The sequence below is a fragment of the Pelodiscus sinensis genome, chromosome 8 (assembly GCF_049634645.1).
Source record: "Pelodiscus sinensis isolate JC-2024 chromosome 8, ASM4963464v1, whole genome shotgun sequence".
NCBI classification, from domain to species: Eukaryota; Metazoa; Chordata; order Testudines; family Trionychidae; genus Pelodiscus; species Pelodiscus sinensis.
The window spans coordinates 67,984,912-67,999,712 of record NC_134718.1 but is presented as its reverse complement, the minus strand read 5'-3'; the positions used below and the strand labels follow the sequence as shown (position 1 = coordinate 67,999,712).

At 47.9% G+C, this 14,801-nt stretch overlaps 1 protein-coding gene across 2 annotated transcripts in view; it reads right to left on the bottom strand.

Moving 5' to 3' along the window:
* The window catches only part of XPNPEP1 (X-prolyl aminopeptidase 1), a 62,041-nt gene that overhangs the window by 2,199 nt on the left and 45,041 nt on the right, over positions 1-14,801 (bottom strand). For both annotated transcript variants that reach the window (XM_075935514.1, XM_075935515.1), the window contains 6 exons: positions 12,888-12,959; positions 9,916-9,976; positions 6,877-6,946; positions 4,015-4,188; positions 2,688-2,764; positions 765-863 (listed from right to left, as the gene is read on the bottom strand). In XM_075935514.1, the coding sequence (XP_075791629.1) occupies positions 765-863; positions 2,688-2,764; positions 4,015-4,188; positions 6,877-6,946; positions 9,916-9,976; positions 12,888-12,959 (553 nt within the window). The remainder of the gene's footprint in view (positions 1-764; positions 864-2,687; positions 2,765-4,014; positions 4,189-6,876; positions 6,947-9,915; positions 9,977-12,887; positions 12,960-14,801) is intronic.

Below are 14,801 nucleotides of genomic sequence, written 5' to 3'. Positions count from 1 at the left end.
GGAGCACAATTCAATTACTGCTAAATTATTATCAAGAAAATGTATTTGTAAAGAGCTGTTATATCTCCTATACATAGTAGCCCAATGTCTGTGACTCTGTAATGCTGTAGCGTTTGGTGTTGCCTCTGGGTGGCGCCGTTGTCCTTCACCTCCTGCCGTGGCACTCGGCTGACCTCTGCACTGCTCAGCCAGGCCACTGCATGGGAGCAAGCAGTGCAAGTGGTCATTTGGGCTCCACGTTCCCCATGCAGGAAGAGGAGGAGAAGAGAAAAAGAGTGAGAGGCAGGAGGGGGAGGAGAAGAGAAAGAGAGAGATGGGGAGAGAGAGGCAGAAGATGGAGGAGAGCTGGGCCGGGAGGCAGGAGGAGGAGGAAAGAGAGAGACGGAGCAAGAGACTGGAGGCTTAGGACAGAAGAGCAAGATAGAAAGGGTATAGGACGTGGAGGAGAGACACGAAAATCCTGTCTTATGACGGGCTATTGGCTAGTGTATATATATATATGTTAGCTTAAATTGTAAGAACAAAAATTGTTATTTATTTATTCCACGATTTCTCGCGGAACCTCTGACGGTCTGCGGAACCCCGTTTGGGAAACACTGACGTAGGGAGTAAGAAGAGAGGAAAAGCAGAGATGAGTGTAGGAGAGCTGCCAAAGTCACATCACCGTCAGACGCAAGGTAGCCCTACTGAGAGATGAAGGGGAGACCAGGATCCTTTGGCCCTTTAGAATACGTCAGCTCCTCTCCATCCACTACTTCCCTTACCTCTTTTTGCGTCAGTAAAGGGATACTGATCATTTTAGTCTGGATCGGAACCAGGGTCAACGGCTCGAAAGTCAGGCTCCCTCTGTTACTGAAGTTGTACTGCAGAGGAATAAGGCAAATCATCCTTAGTCATTGGAAACTGCTCCGGCTGGATAGGAATGGTCTGCATAACATGTGCAACCCCAGTGCTTAGATTGGCTGATACATGGTAGAGAAGGGAAAACATTTGGAATGCACCAGGCAAACGTAGCAGGTTCCTGATGTAAAGCTCACTGAAGTCAATAGGCATCTTCATGTGGGCTTCAATGAGCTTTGATCGGCCCTTTCAAGCCCAAACCTGAAACCATCTTGTATAGGGGAAGCTGCCTACAACTGCTCATTTTGGCATTTCTAGTGACACTTTGCTCTCAGAAATGTAGCATACAATTAAATAATCCTTTTAAAAATCACCTGCGTTTAATGAAAACATAATCCACCCAGCCAGGCAGGTTTCGGTGTCTACATAGACTATGCTGCTTCTACTTCAGCTGGAGTCTCTGTCTTGTCTAGCGGTCTCCAGCTGCGGAAACCCATTAGCTTTACAGTAACTCCTCATGTAACACTGTCCCAGGTTATCTTGCTTTTCTATTAGAACACATGCTCATTTCAAGTTGTGCAGTATACTTCCTTGTAGTGTTGTTATTTGGCTGCCTTCTTTGTCCACTACTTGCAGGATTTTCTAGAAAAGCAGACTGCCCTTGTGGGGGGTTGGAACCAGGGTGGGCTAGTAACCCTCCTCCCCCCATCAGCTCCCTTGATCTGCTCCCGGGAGCCTCCTGCTTGCTGTGCAGGGGCTGAGGGGGGAGAAAGAAGGGTGCTGGTGTCAAAGAATCCTCTTTGCCTCCCCCATCAAGACTCCCCACTCTACACCCCATCTCCACAAAGCAGGAAATCACAGCTACAGATTCTTGAGTCTGGACTTCCTGGTCTACTTACAAGGGCAGTGTACTTGAAGGGGCAATGCATGTCTGTCTGTCTGTCTGTCTGTCTGTCTGTCTCTCTCGCTCTCTCTCTCTCTCTCACACACACTCACTCCTTGGCACTGTGCTCCTGCAGAATAGCATCGGTTCAGCATCATGTTCAGTTTCTGCAGGGAAGTGTTTGCAGCCACTGCCCTGAGTCTATTGTGCTTCCTCCCTCCTGTCTCAGTCTAGGCTGCCTTGAGGGTGTGAGGCTACATTACCACTCAGCTGAGTGCTAGCTTATCATTTCGTAGCAAGACACTCCCTGGGGAATATGCCATCCCCTGACACCTCCACCTCAAACAAGCTTCGCCGTTGTTATAGCTGAGTACAGGACTAAGTTGTTTAAAACTTATACTGTATACGTATATATGTCTGCTGAAAAAAATTTCCCTGCAACTTAATGCCCCCTCCCACACATTTACCTTCATTCTTATGGGGAAACTGGATTTGCGTCACCTGGTTTTGCTTAAAATAGCATCTTTCAGGAACATAACTACACCTTTAAGCAAGGGGTTACTGTACAACCCTTCTGAAGTGTCACAAATGCAGGAATGCAGAGACTCTGGCCCTGGATCTCCGGAGCAGAAAGATAACATTTAGAATTCTCCTACGCATATTTTAACCTTACCTGACCTTTTCTACTGAGCTGTGCAGACCACAGCAGCAACCATGCTGTCCTCCTTATATCTGTTTACAGGAGGAGACCAAGACTCGGTTTTCATTAGAGAGAAAAGTCCTTGTACGTGCACTGACCCAGTCCTGTGGGAAAACTAGACCTGTGGGAACCAAGCCTGCAACACAAGCCTGTGGCCAGTTCCAGACTTTTCATTCACAACTCTCGAGATGTTCATGTTTTTACAACCACCAGCTCCTGGAGAAGGGATAAGGTGCTTCTGGAGTATGCTTTGGAGTCACTCACCTTAGTTTTGGCAGGAATCACGAGTACCACGTTTTCTATTCGGATCCCAAAAGACCCATCTTCGTAATACCCAGGCTCTGCAGAGACAGACAATAATCAGCCAGTCCGTGCCATGCCGGGCACTTTCTTATCACAACAGGTGAGTTGCCTACTGGGGCGTTAGCATAGCTAAATAGTCTGGATATCTGCCACCCAGAGAGATGAACAAATTTCCCATTCCACCTAATCTGCATGCACAGCCCAAGTCGGGGGACAGGCTGAGTTCTCACAGCTTAGGCCGTCACCTTTCTACCTCAAGAGAAGAATACAAAGTGTGGGTCACATCTGTTTCAGTCCCCAGAATTCTGCAAATACTCTACTAATCCAGGTACCAAAAAAATCCCACCCCATTTTAGGTGGGATTGTACACAGTGCCTGTTGTACACAGTGCCCCTCATTTAAGGATCTCAAAGGAACAAATTTGAATGATTTAAAATGTCTCAGAGGGGTTGCTGTGTTCGCCTGTAACTTTAAAACCAGCGAGTAATCTCGTGGCACGCGAGTCCTGGTCCACACTAGGGCTTTATTTCAAAATAACCCTCCTTAAGTTGAATTCATAAGCAGAACGTCCACATTACAAAGCTCGTTATTTCGAAATAAGGGGCAGCTTATTTCAAAACCTATACTCCAGCTTTCCTCGAAGAATAACGCTTGTTTTGAAAAGGTTATTTTGAAATAGCAGTAGTGTGGATGCTCCGGTGCCACTATTTCGAAATAACGACTCCCCAGAGTAATTCGAACTAATTACTCCACAGTGCTTCCTGCGGTTCTAGGTTGAGGTAGTGCATCCACATTAACAGAGCCAGACTTGGACTAATTTTGAGGCTTCCCCGTAGTGGGGAGAAGCTATTATGATTTTGTAAAATCGGGAGTTATTAAGTCAAATTTAGTTATTTTGAAATCGTTTCCTAGTGTAGACATGGCCTTAGGGACTAACAAAAATATATAGAACCATAAGGTACTATGGTCCTGCCATGGGGGCAGGGGACTGAACTCGATGACCTCTCGAGGTCCCTTCCAGTCCTAGTATTCTATGAGCTTTTGTGAGAGTGGGTTTTACCCACAAAAGTTCATGATTCGATACATTTTTGTAACTCTCTGAAGGTGTCACAGGACTGCTTGTTGTTTTTGAATGATTTAGTCTCACTCACCCCTCTTCTGCACTAAATATTATTATCCCCAGTGACCACCCAGTGTCTTTCAGATTTGCTCCCTAAGCAGCTTGTTAACACACCTGTCCTCAGTGGACTACAGAATAGAATAGAATATAATCTCGGCTACTACAGACCATCAGACAGGATCATGCCAGCTTCCAGAGGTTCATCTGCAAACGTTTTGTAGCTGATGCCACATGGGCCCTCATGGACGTTTAGGAAACACCCAACTCCATGTCCTGTGCCATGCAGGTAATCCAAACCGCAGTCCCACAACGCAGAGCGGGCAAAGGAATCCAGAAGGTGACCTGCAAGCCAGTGAAAGAGAGAGACATTTTGAGAGGGCAACCAGCTGGACAAAGTCCTTTGACTATTACACCTGCAGATCTGATCATGGGACACTGGAGCGTAAATGGAAGAGAACCAAGTCCCCAGACCTGTAATGGGATACAGTGGCTCTTTAAGGAAAAAAGCCATGAGGTCCGGGCTACCTGTTCCGAAGAGTCTCCACTAAATAGAGACCCTGAGGGACAGCAGAGACAGATGTGGGAGGAGAGGAAGATTGAGTCTTGGGGAGAAGAGAGACCTATTTCTTTAAGTGCTTGCGGTCAGAAGCTTTGGGGGTGGGGAGGTAAGGCCTTCCCTCTTCTCCCAGCCTATCAATCACCCATCCAATTAAGACAAAAACTGGAGGGAGGACAAAACGCTTCCTGTTCTCGTTACTTGGAGGTGACTATGCCGAAGGCCTGTCTGCCAGGAAAGCATCTATGATGGGAGGAAACGGGTGATGCAGAATGCCCCTTTCCCAGTCTGGGGAAGATAGACAGAAACACCCCTTGCCTCCAGAAAAACACCATGACGGAGGACTTTTGCTATCGTTTTTGCATTTGATGTAATTTCATTGTGAAGGATCTTTGGAGCAAGCCCATGGGGAGCTGGACCAGGCAACTATAAAGAGCCTGCTGGAGAATGTCTCGGGGAAGGGGTGGGGGGGAGACCACCACGAACACCGTCCTGGGTAACAGGCCAAGTCTCTTCTCAAGTACAGAATTCCAGGCTCACGATCCCCTGGGCTTTCAGAACCGTGTCTCTCTCAGAAACACAACCCCCACCAGCCCCTTTCTCCCTCAAACTCCAAAGGCTGAATGGCCCCTCGAGAATGCCTGACTTGGAGGCGGTCACTCCAAGTACAGTAGAAGCAAAAAAACTGGGGGTGAGAATAAGAGGATAAAAGGGCCTTCTCTCACCCTGGCGTGCACGCACACACAAACACACCTAATAGTTCCCTAAAGCACCAGAACTGGGCTTAACTGCCCAATGACAACATCCACGTGAAAATCTGGCTTGTATTTGACATGCATCATAAATGGAACCTAGCCCAACTGAAAGAGACATCGTTGTTGGGTATCTTATGTAGGACGGAACAACACTGCAAGGAGCTGGCTGCTGTGTGCACGTGTGCATCGCTGCCCTCTACTGGATGGAATCAGAAAATTGTGTGTGTCAGACACCCTATACTTCTAACAACCAAAAGAGATTCTCCTTTAGCTTGAGATGAACACCTCTGCCTTTGACACAGGTGATCTGAGATCTCTGCTTGCTCAGACTGTGCCCATATACAGTCCCCAGACAAGTGTAAAGTTCTAGGTGACCAATGATTTGTTGCCGTGCAACTCAGCAATGAAAATATTACACCTGTAGAACTAGAGAGAGATACAAACTCCCTTTACTAAACTCCAAGGCTACGTCTACACTGGCCCCTTTTCCGTAAGGGGCATGTAAATTTCACCTATCGTCGTAGGGAAATCCGCGGGGGATTTAAATATCCCCCGCGGCATTTAAATAAAAATGTCCGCCGCTTTTTTCCGGCTTTTAAAAAAGCCGGAAAAGAGCGTCTTTGAAGTAAGAATAAGACCCTCCGGAAAAGGGCGCTTTTTCCGGAGGATCGGGGCCAGTCTAGACGCTCTTTTCCGGCTTTTTTAAAAGCCGGAAAAAAGCGGCGGACATTTTTTTTAAAAGCCGCGGGGGATATTTAAATCCCCCGCGGATTTCCCTACGACGATAGGTGAAATTTACATGCCCCTTACGGAAAAGGGGCCAGTGTAGACGAGCCCCAAGAGTTTTGTTGACAAATGGTGTTAAAGGAGCTAACTGGATAAATATGATGCAATGTAATGGTTACACAGAGAGATGCAACTAAAGACAAGACTTCTGTGTCTGCCAACTATATTTGTAACTGTCAAACATAATATTTTTCGAAAGGGTCACGATTCTCCACACACCTGAGCAGGGCTCTCTCTAAGGTGCAAACCTGCATGGGCGCATACCAAAAATTTCAGTCCCGCCCACCTCTTCAGCAGAACTGCACAGCCACAGCCACAGCTACTCCCAGGGGTGGGGTCATGTGACAGGTGGCTACCCCACCCCAGGAACAGCTGGGAAGCCACCACAGGGCAACTGGAAGCTGGAGCCTAGGCCATCGTACTAAAAATAGCACCATGGCCCCAGCTATGGTCCCGGCCCTAGTAGCTACCACACAGCCACAGCCCCAACTACTTCTGGGGAAGGGGCAGTACTAAAAATAGTAGGTGGGGCCGCATGGCAGGTGGTTGACCTGTGTTCCGGGACTGCTGCCAGGGCCACGGTGCAGCTGCTCCTGGGCCAGGGCAGCAGTGCTAAAAACAGCACCACAGTCCCGACCGGGTACAGCCATCACACAGCCCAGGTGGCGCGTGGGTGTCCCGGGCTGGAGCGAGTGTCCTGGGGAAGAGTCCCCGGCGGCCCAGGCTGCATGGTGGGGAGGGATGCCCCATATGCCACAGCTGGAGCCGGGCCATGGTGAGGCTGTGCACATGATGTCAATACTGGTGCACAAGACAAAACTCACACTCCGTTCACGGATGGAAAATCTTAGTAGGAAGGCCGCAGCTCAGGCAACAGGTGACGCCGAACAACCAGCAGCTGCAGAACTAAGTGAGACAAACGAAGCCACCAACCTTTGGTTCCGTTAGGGAAGATGGCGGCACTCACAGCTATATGGCCCTTCAGGACGTAGGTGAAGCATTCCTGACAACGAAAAGCACCCTGTGAGGAACGTGAAGATAAAAAGCAACCTCCTTCCTCCCTCTGAAAAGAGGGCTGCAATGTGTGGCCCTCAGAGCATTACAGAAGCTCTGCTAGGCTCCATAAAGTAGGTGCTCCTAAAGCAAAGCATGAGCACAACAATTCAGAGCAAGAGAATTAATAATGACTGGACTGAATCCTCCCAAACGGGTTCCAGCGAGTGCCGGTGGACACCTGTCCTTACGAACAACCAGTTATACGAAAAAAAAATTCCCAACAGCAGACTAAAAAAAAAACCACTCATAACAGAAATGATGTCAAAGAACAAGTAGCCAGCCCTTCACGGTCCTATGCCTTCCGTGCACTGGAAATAGCCTTCCAGTGGTTTGAAAGACAAGAAGAAAGTGATGCATTGCACCCATATGGCAATTTATGTACCATACCCACTGTCATTTTAAGATCTTCTATTTTATTGAACTTTTTGATTATATGAATGCCTCAATAGTTCACAAAACAGTTTGTAAAACAGGGGATCTCCTATAAGTATTTGGAAAGACAAACAGTACTGGTATAAATGCAAAATTGCAATGATTTTAACGTCATAGAATCATAGGACTGGAAGGGACCTCAAGAGGACAACAAGTCCCATCCCCTCCACTCACTACAGGACCAAGCACCATCTACACCATCCCTGACGGGTGTTTATCTAACCTGCTCTTAAATACCTCCAATAATTCCACAACCTCACTAGGCAATTTATCCCAGTGCTTAACCATCCTGACAACAGCTAGGAAGTTTTTCCTAATGTCCAACCTAAACCTCCCTTGCTGCAATTTAAGCCCATTGCTTCTCATCCCATCCTCAGAGGTTAAGAGGAAAATTCTACTCCCTCCTCTTTGAAACAACCTTTTAGGTACTTGAAAACTATTATGTGCCCTCTCAGTCTTCTCTTTTCCAGCAGATTCAATTCTTCTTTCAATACCAGCAAAGCTAAACAAACCCAGTTCTTTCAACTTTCCCTCTTGGGCACATTTTCTAGACCTATAATCATCTTTGTTGCTCTTTTTCCAATTTGCCCACATCTTTCCTGAAATGTGGTGCCCAGAACGGGACGCAATACTCCACCTGAGGCCTACACTGCATGAAATAGAGCAGCAGAATTACTTCTTGTGTCTTGCTTATCACAATTGTGTTAATCCGTCCTAGAATAATCCACTATGACCCCGAGATCCCTTTCTGCAATACTTCTTCCTGGGTAATCATTTCCCATTTTGTATGTGTACAACTGATTGTTCCTTCCTGAGTAGAGTCCATTGCATTTGTCCTCATTGAATCTCATCAGACTATTTCTCAAGTTTGTCCAGAATCATTTTGAATTTTGATCCTATCCTCCAAAGCACTTGCAACCCCTCCCAGCTTGCTATCACCTGCACACTTTATATGCGTACTCCATGCCGTTATCTAACCCATCGATGAAGATATTGAACTGCACCCAGAACTGATCTCTGTGGGACCCCACTCGTTATGCCCTTCCAGCATGACTGTGAACTATTAATAACTACTCTCTGGGAATAGGGTTGCCAGGTGTCCGGTATTCACCTGGTATTTTCGGCTCCTGTCCGGTAAAAAAAATTCAGAGAATACCGGACACCTGAGATGTCCGGTATTCTCTGAATTTTTTCCCCAGACAGGAGGCAAAAATTCTGGGCACCTGGCAACCCTGTTCCCTGCACTCACATGCTGTTTTAAAAAAAAAATTGGCTTAAGTCCTTGGAGTCTTTTTTTTTTTCCCCCGCTCAACAACTTTGGTCTCCCCCCTTTTTTTTCCCCTGCAATAGAATTTTTTCCTGGTGTTTTTTTTTGGGGGGGGAGGAGTGTTCAGTATATTTTTGTTTCAACCATCTGGCAACCCTATCTGGGAATGGTTTTCCAACCAGTTATTCACCCACCTTATGGTAGCTCCATCTAAGCTGAATTTCCTTAGTTTGTTTATGAGAAGGTCATACGGGACAGTATCAAAAGTCAAGATTACTGAAATACCAGTATGAATTTCCTGATATCGGTTTAAAAGTGGCTTACAGCAGCGTACTCCAGTTTCAAACCAATATGAGAGCCTCTTGACAAGCCATGGATGGGAGAAAGGGGTTAACGGGCTCCTGAAATCTTAGTCAACCCACATGGAACGCCCCCCCCCCCCCCGCCCCCAGGGGCAACATTCAGGGTTCCAGGGAGGGGTTTAGAGTGCTGTTCAATTGGGGAAGGAAGAGAAAGCGCATATCAAGGACAGAAGGCTGGCTAAGGCCAAGGATTTGTGCACCTAGAGCCGTCCCCATGGGGACTTAAGTCGGCTTCACTACGCCGCTCTGGAGTGTGGATTTTTCACACCTCTGTTAAACGGATCTAATTTTCTAAAGTAGACTGAGCCTAAATTTCTGCACCCCAGAAGGCACTGCAGGCTGGGCGGAGGAGGGGAAGACCAGCAGGGAAAGTTGCATGTAAGTGAAACCAGTGCGTTTCCTTTGTTCGGCAAGCCCTGCCTGCACAGCCGCACCATTTGAGCTTTGTGATCGCAGGGTCAGTTACCCATCAAAGTAGTTTTTCCTGGTGGGACATGTGGCTTCTGCGAGGGGGAAGGTGCTATTCTTTGTATTTTCTTTGGTTACATTTTGGAGCGCTGAATTCGGACAGCTTCCTTTCTAACTAGGAATTGTTTTGAGCAACTCTTACGGACTACAGGAGGCCAGGCTATATGATCACAGTGGTCCTCTTCTGGACTCGGAATCTAAGAATCCTCATCGATGCTACTAGGGACAAAACGAGCCACGTTGACTCCGTAATTACTAGGGAGCTTTCTACTGCATACATCGGTTTTACTTTTTTAAAGTCCGTTAAAAACGCACGTGGTAGTAAATGATCATTTAAACAGCTCTAACACTGTAGGCCTGCTCTCAAAGCAGAAGATGTTCAATTACCTTTTCATATGCCGAGGGGGTGCCGAAATGCATTGTCCGCGTCACATCTGTTGTGCCGTCCCTTGGAAACAGGAGCTCAGTCAGTCTCAGAATGCAAGCTCAAATGGAGAGAAAACACCTTTCCCCAATAATGAAGCTCAAGTGCTGTCATTTCCAGTAACTCAGTCAAAAAGCAGGCGTCAGCAGCTGACAATCTACACCCCGAGTTATGCAGGAGGTCACACTAGCTAACCCTTTTCATATGTGTTCATTTTTTTTTAATTGTATCCTTTGGTATATATGGTTGTGACAATTTTCTTCCGCTATTTGATCTGAGGAAGTGGGTCTGGCCCACAAAAGCTCATCACCTAATAAACCATCTTGTTAGTCTTTAAAGTGCTACATAGTCCTGTATTTTGTTTCAGCTACACCAGACTAACACGGCTACATTTCTATAGCTAATCATAGTGATCACATCTGGCTGTATCTAAGAGTTCCTGAACACAACCATGTCCTGTATGCAGCGGTACAGATTCACATTCAAATGTTACCTTTCATCCCAAAGCATTGATCAAATTATACCGCTAGAGTGCCACTAAAATGCAGCTAATTCTAGAGTGGACAACCCATGCACAGCATGCCGCACAATTGCGCTGAGAAGGGATAATTATAAATTCGTTTTTAAGTGTGATTACTGAAACCTACAAAATCCACAACTGCATTCTTCAAAAAGCCAGATGCATAAATGATAGCTACCGGCTGCAAAAAGACATGTCAATGGTTTTAAGGCTTACTTTGACTTCGGGATAAATACTCAGAAGTGAGTCATGACTGAGGCTGCCCAGTTTGAGACCCTCAAAAGACCCTGATCTTTCAGAAAGTGCTAGAGACCTACTTTCTGAAAATGAAACCCCATAAGGCATCTCAAGTTTGGCATTCAACCCCCAATCACCAGTTACTTTTGAAATGTCAGTCCGCATGCATAAATTTTACCCTGGCCCATAGAGGTCATGCTCATAAAACATTCAGGATTTAACTTCTCAGCTCCGGTGAACTCAACATCTCTGCCCCAACACTGTGCTAAATACCATCGATGTTGAACTCATATTTTATTCAAGCGTCTGCTTTTCACTGTGACACCAAAGGAATTGTTAATTAGTCCACCAGAGGGAAAAGAACTTGCAAAAATCGTATCAAAGTATATTCATGTGCTTCCTTTTCAAAGCCCTTTCTAAACGACCGCTAACAATAGCCAATGCTCCAAAGAGACAATTCATCACAAAGAACAGATTAAGTCCACCTTGCCTACTTGCTGAACAAAATGCCTTTAATCTATTTAGTTAGCGCTTGTGAAAGGTCCTAGTGTAACAAACGCGGAGCTGTAGGCTATCAGTTTGATCTATCAAACAAGTACAGCATGAGCCAAGGTAACAGACTTCCCTGGTAATACAGCTCACAACTGAAGTCTTTCTAGGGATCAGACAGGAATTCAGGCACCATGACTTCACACTAGGTTTCAGAGTGAACAGTACCCTCATCCCTGACATGGCATCCCTCTGTGGGCACCATCTTAACAGTGGAAGCCATGGTTTCTTGCCCAACGTGCCCTTACTAGTGATGCAGGTAGCCTGTGCAGCATGGTTGAAGTGCAGGAGCAGGTCAGCAGAGCTGTAACTCCATCCTCCCATGTACGTGGGTGGGGAATTAACAGAGCTTTGATTCTGCCCCTTCCCCTGCAGGCTCCAGGGGGAAGTAACTGTTTCTGCTTCCTCGCTAGGGTTAGGGGAGAATCAAAGCTCAGTCGTGACTAGGGATGTAAAAATCCTGTGTAATTGGCTAACTGGTTAAATATGATGTTTACTTTACATTGAGCTGGTTAATCACTTAAGGGAGGCTGGGCTGGAGTGGTCCATTAAAGACCCATGCCTGTGACGCACCTGAGCCCACCGTGGACAGATGCTGGGCTGGACGCCCGGAGCAGCTCCGGTCCGCGGTGGATGGGAAGCCACTCTAGCCCTGCCCCGGTTAATCAGAACTGGTAAGCATCCAGCACGCCAGCCAGCCTGAATGGCACCACCTAGCCTTTCTACTGCCAGAGCCTCCGGGCATTGTACAATCCCTCTTTGTACATTCCTGGAATGGGGCATTCAAATCCCACCCGGGCTGGGAAGGGTTGACAAGCTGTGGTGAGCACCATCGGCCCTGCCCGTAGTGACATCTGGGCTGCAGGGAGGGGCTGGAAAGGGGAGAGTTCATGGGGGTGCGACTGGCTACGAAGGAGAGAAGCCAGGAACGGAGTGGGATCGCAGCCCGGCAGAGCCTCCCTGGAGAGAAGGCCGGCCGGATATCGAACTGTCTGGGATCCTCAGGGACCTGCCAATGGTCGTTAAGCGAGGCCATGGCAGAGGTATCTCTGAGGGGAAGGGAGGGTTAAACATTCCCAGTGACCCGGCCACAGGGCCAAGCCATAAGTCACCAGAGCGTCAGGGATGTGGTGGCAGCGCAACTGCCGCACCGGGCCCTGCCCCAAGGCAGCGCCCCGAGCAACTGCCGCACCAGGCCCTGCCCTGAGGCAGCACCCCGAGCAACTGCCGCACCGGGCCCTGTCCTGAGGCAATGCCCGGGGCAGCTACCTGATGACAAACTGGTCTGTAAGCATCACACCAGTGAACCCTATTAACAATAACTGCCCGTTCAATCCTTTGCTCTTATGCAAATGCCAGCAAAGCGGCGGATTATTTTCATGGCCCCACGCCCCTGGCTCAAGTCAAAAGGGTGACCTAGAAATGATTTTGTTTTTAATCACTATTGTGCAATCTCCCATCAACTGCCACCACCCTCAGGACACGGGAGCCAGGGCCGGCATTACAGGGTTTCATTCAAAATGACACATCGTCACATCCACCAACGCCAAGTCCCGCCCTGCAGATTACACGCTCAAAGTGTCGTGATCCCAACTGAAATAAGAGTGACGGCCGCCCTCCTCCACTTACTTGTACTGAGCTCCAGAATCCAGCAGGTAGATCTCATTCACCGACAAAGTCCTGTTGGTCTCAGGAACTGGCCTATTCAATTAAATGGAAAAAAATGTTTGTTCTGCAATTGTAACATCTCTGGCCCAATGCAGCTGCTGAAGGACAACATCACGGGCAAGTTTAGATCAGGCAGCTCCCTCTGGCCAATGGGATTTGCACAATGACTGAGCCATGAGATGCGGAGAGGAGCATATTCCACCTAGCGAATGGCACAGGCTCCTCCTTGCCCACTCTTCAACCTGCAACCTGGCCTCATTACGGCACAGTTTCCTCTCCCTCTTCAGGAGCCATTTCCTAGACACCCCCTCCCCCCCCCACACACACCTACCGTCTTCTCTGTCTCTCATCAGGAGCCACCTGAGTCTGCAAAATAACTAGCCCTTTTCTCACAGCACCAAGAATCCAAACCAGCCACCCGAGAAGGCAGCCCAGAGTGGCCAACTCACCTTCCGCTCAGAAACAACTCTGGAGACCCGGGTCTGGCGGATGCTAGGGTGGAACTGTCATTGCCCCTGCATGGCCATCATCATGGATCCATGCCACGGGTTACATTATCCATGGCCTTCACCTCCACTTCCAACATTGGAATACAGGCCTGAGACCTGATCAAACCTTTCCCCTTCCCCAAAGTAAACCAGCCTTGGGTGAAACTCAGGGAGTTCCCCACTGACACAAGGAATATTCTGCTGCTAATAAGGTGAACCCGCCTCAGAGAGCTATAACCACCAAGGCAAAACAGTAGAGACCCCCAGATGCTGGGAAACAAAGGAGGCTAGAGAAAGAGACTCAATCCAGTGCCAGACAAGCTCTGACCGGTGTTTGAACGCTGACCATCTGCACGAGCAGAAAAGGTCACAACTAAGTCACCCTGGGGCATGAAAGATAAAGTGTAAACAACTTGCTTGGGAAGGAGGCAATGCCGGGAAGCCCTACCTGGCCACCAGGTGACATTTGTTGTATATGGGAGTTGTGAGCATAAGAGATTTGCTTCTTCCGTGTGTGCCCTAAACATCCGGAGCTCTGAGGGAAAGGGAAGGTTCTTAAATTGACCAGGTTCCTTCCTGAGCCCTGTGGATAAGGATAGGTCCAGAGAAGAACAACAAAAATGATTCAAGGTCTAGAAGACATGACCTATAAGGGAAAACTGGGCTTGTTTCGTTTGGAAAAGAGAAGACTGAGAGGGGACATGATAGCGGTTTTCAAGTACCTAAAAGGGTGCTACAGGGAGAAAAGGGAAAAAAAATTCTCCTTGACCTCTGATGATAAGATAAGAACAATGGGCTTAAATTACAGCAAGGGAGGCTTAGGCTTGGCAGGGAGTTTCTCCTAACGTCCAGGTGCTTAAACACTGGAATAAATTGTCTAGGGAGGTTGTGGATCTCCATCATGGGAGATATTTAAGAGCAGGTTGGACAGACACCTGTCAGGGATGATCTAGATAATGCTTGGTCCTGCCATGAGGGCAAGGGACTGGACTGGATGACTTCTCAGGGTCCTTTCCAGTTCTAGTGTTCTATGATTCTACACCATGAGCCTTCAAAAAGGAAAGGGTGGGGTTGCTTAAATTGAGCCCTCAATTGGGTACAGGCGGGATGCTCTGGATTTTCCTCGGAACAGGAGTGGGGCCCATTGTATTGGCTGAGCCAGCCACCACCTGGGATGGTCCCCTGCTGGCCAGGAATCCCTGGTTCAACACTGGCATCTAAGCATCAGCATCTCCAGAAGTGCACTGGGATCCCTGGGGAAGGAAGCTTTGCCAACGTCAAGCCAGTAGGCGAGCGACAGGGATGTCTTTTTCCTTGCCTGGACCAAACAACGCCAGCTCTTCCCAACCTGGCTACTGCTCCATGGGGAAGCCATGCCAGCTACTGC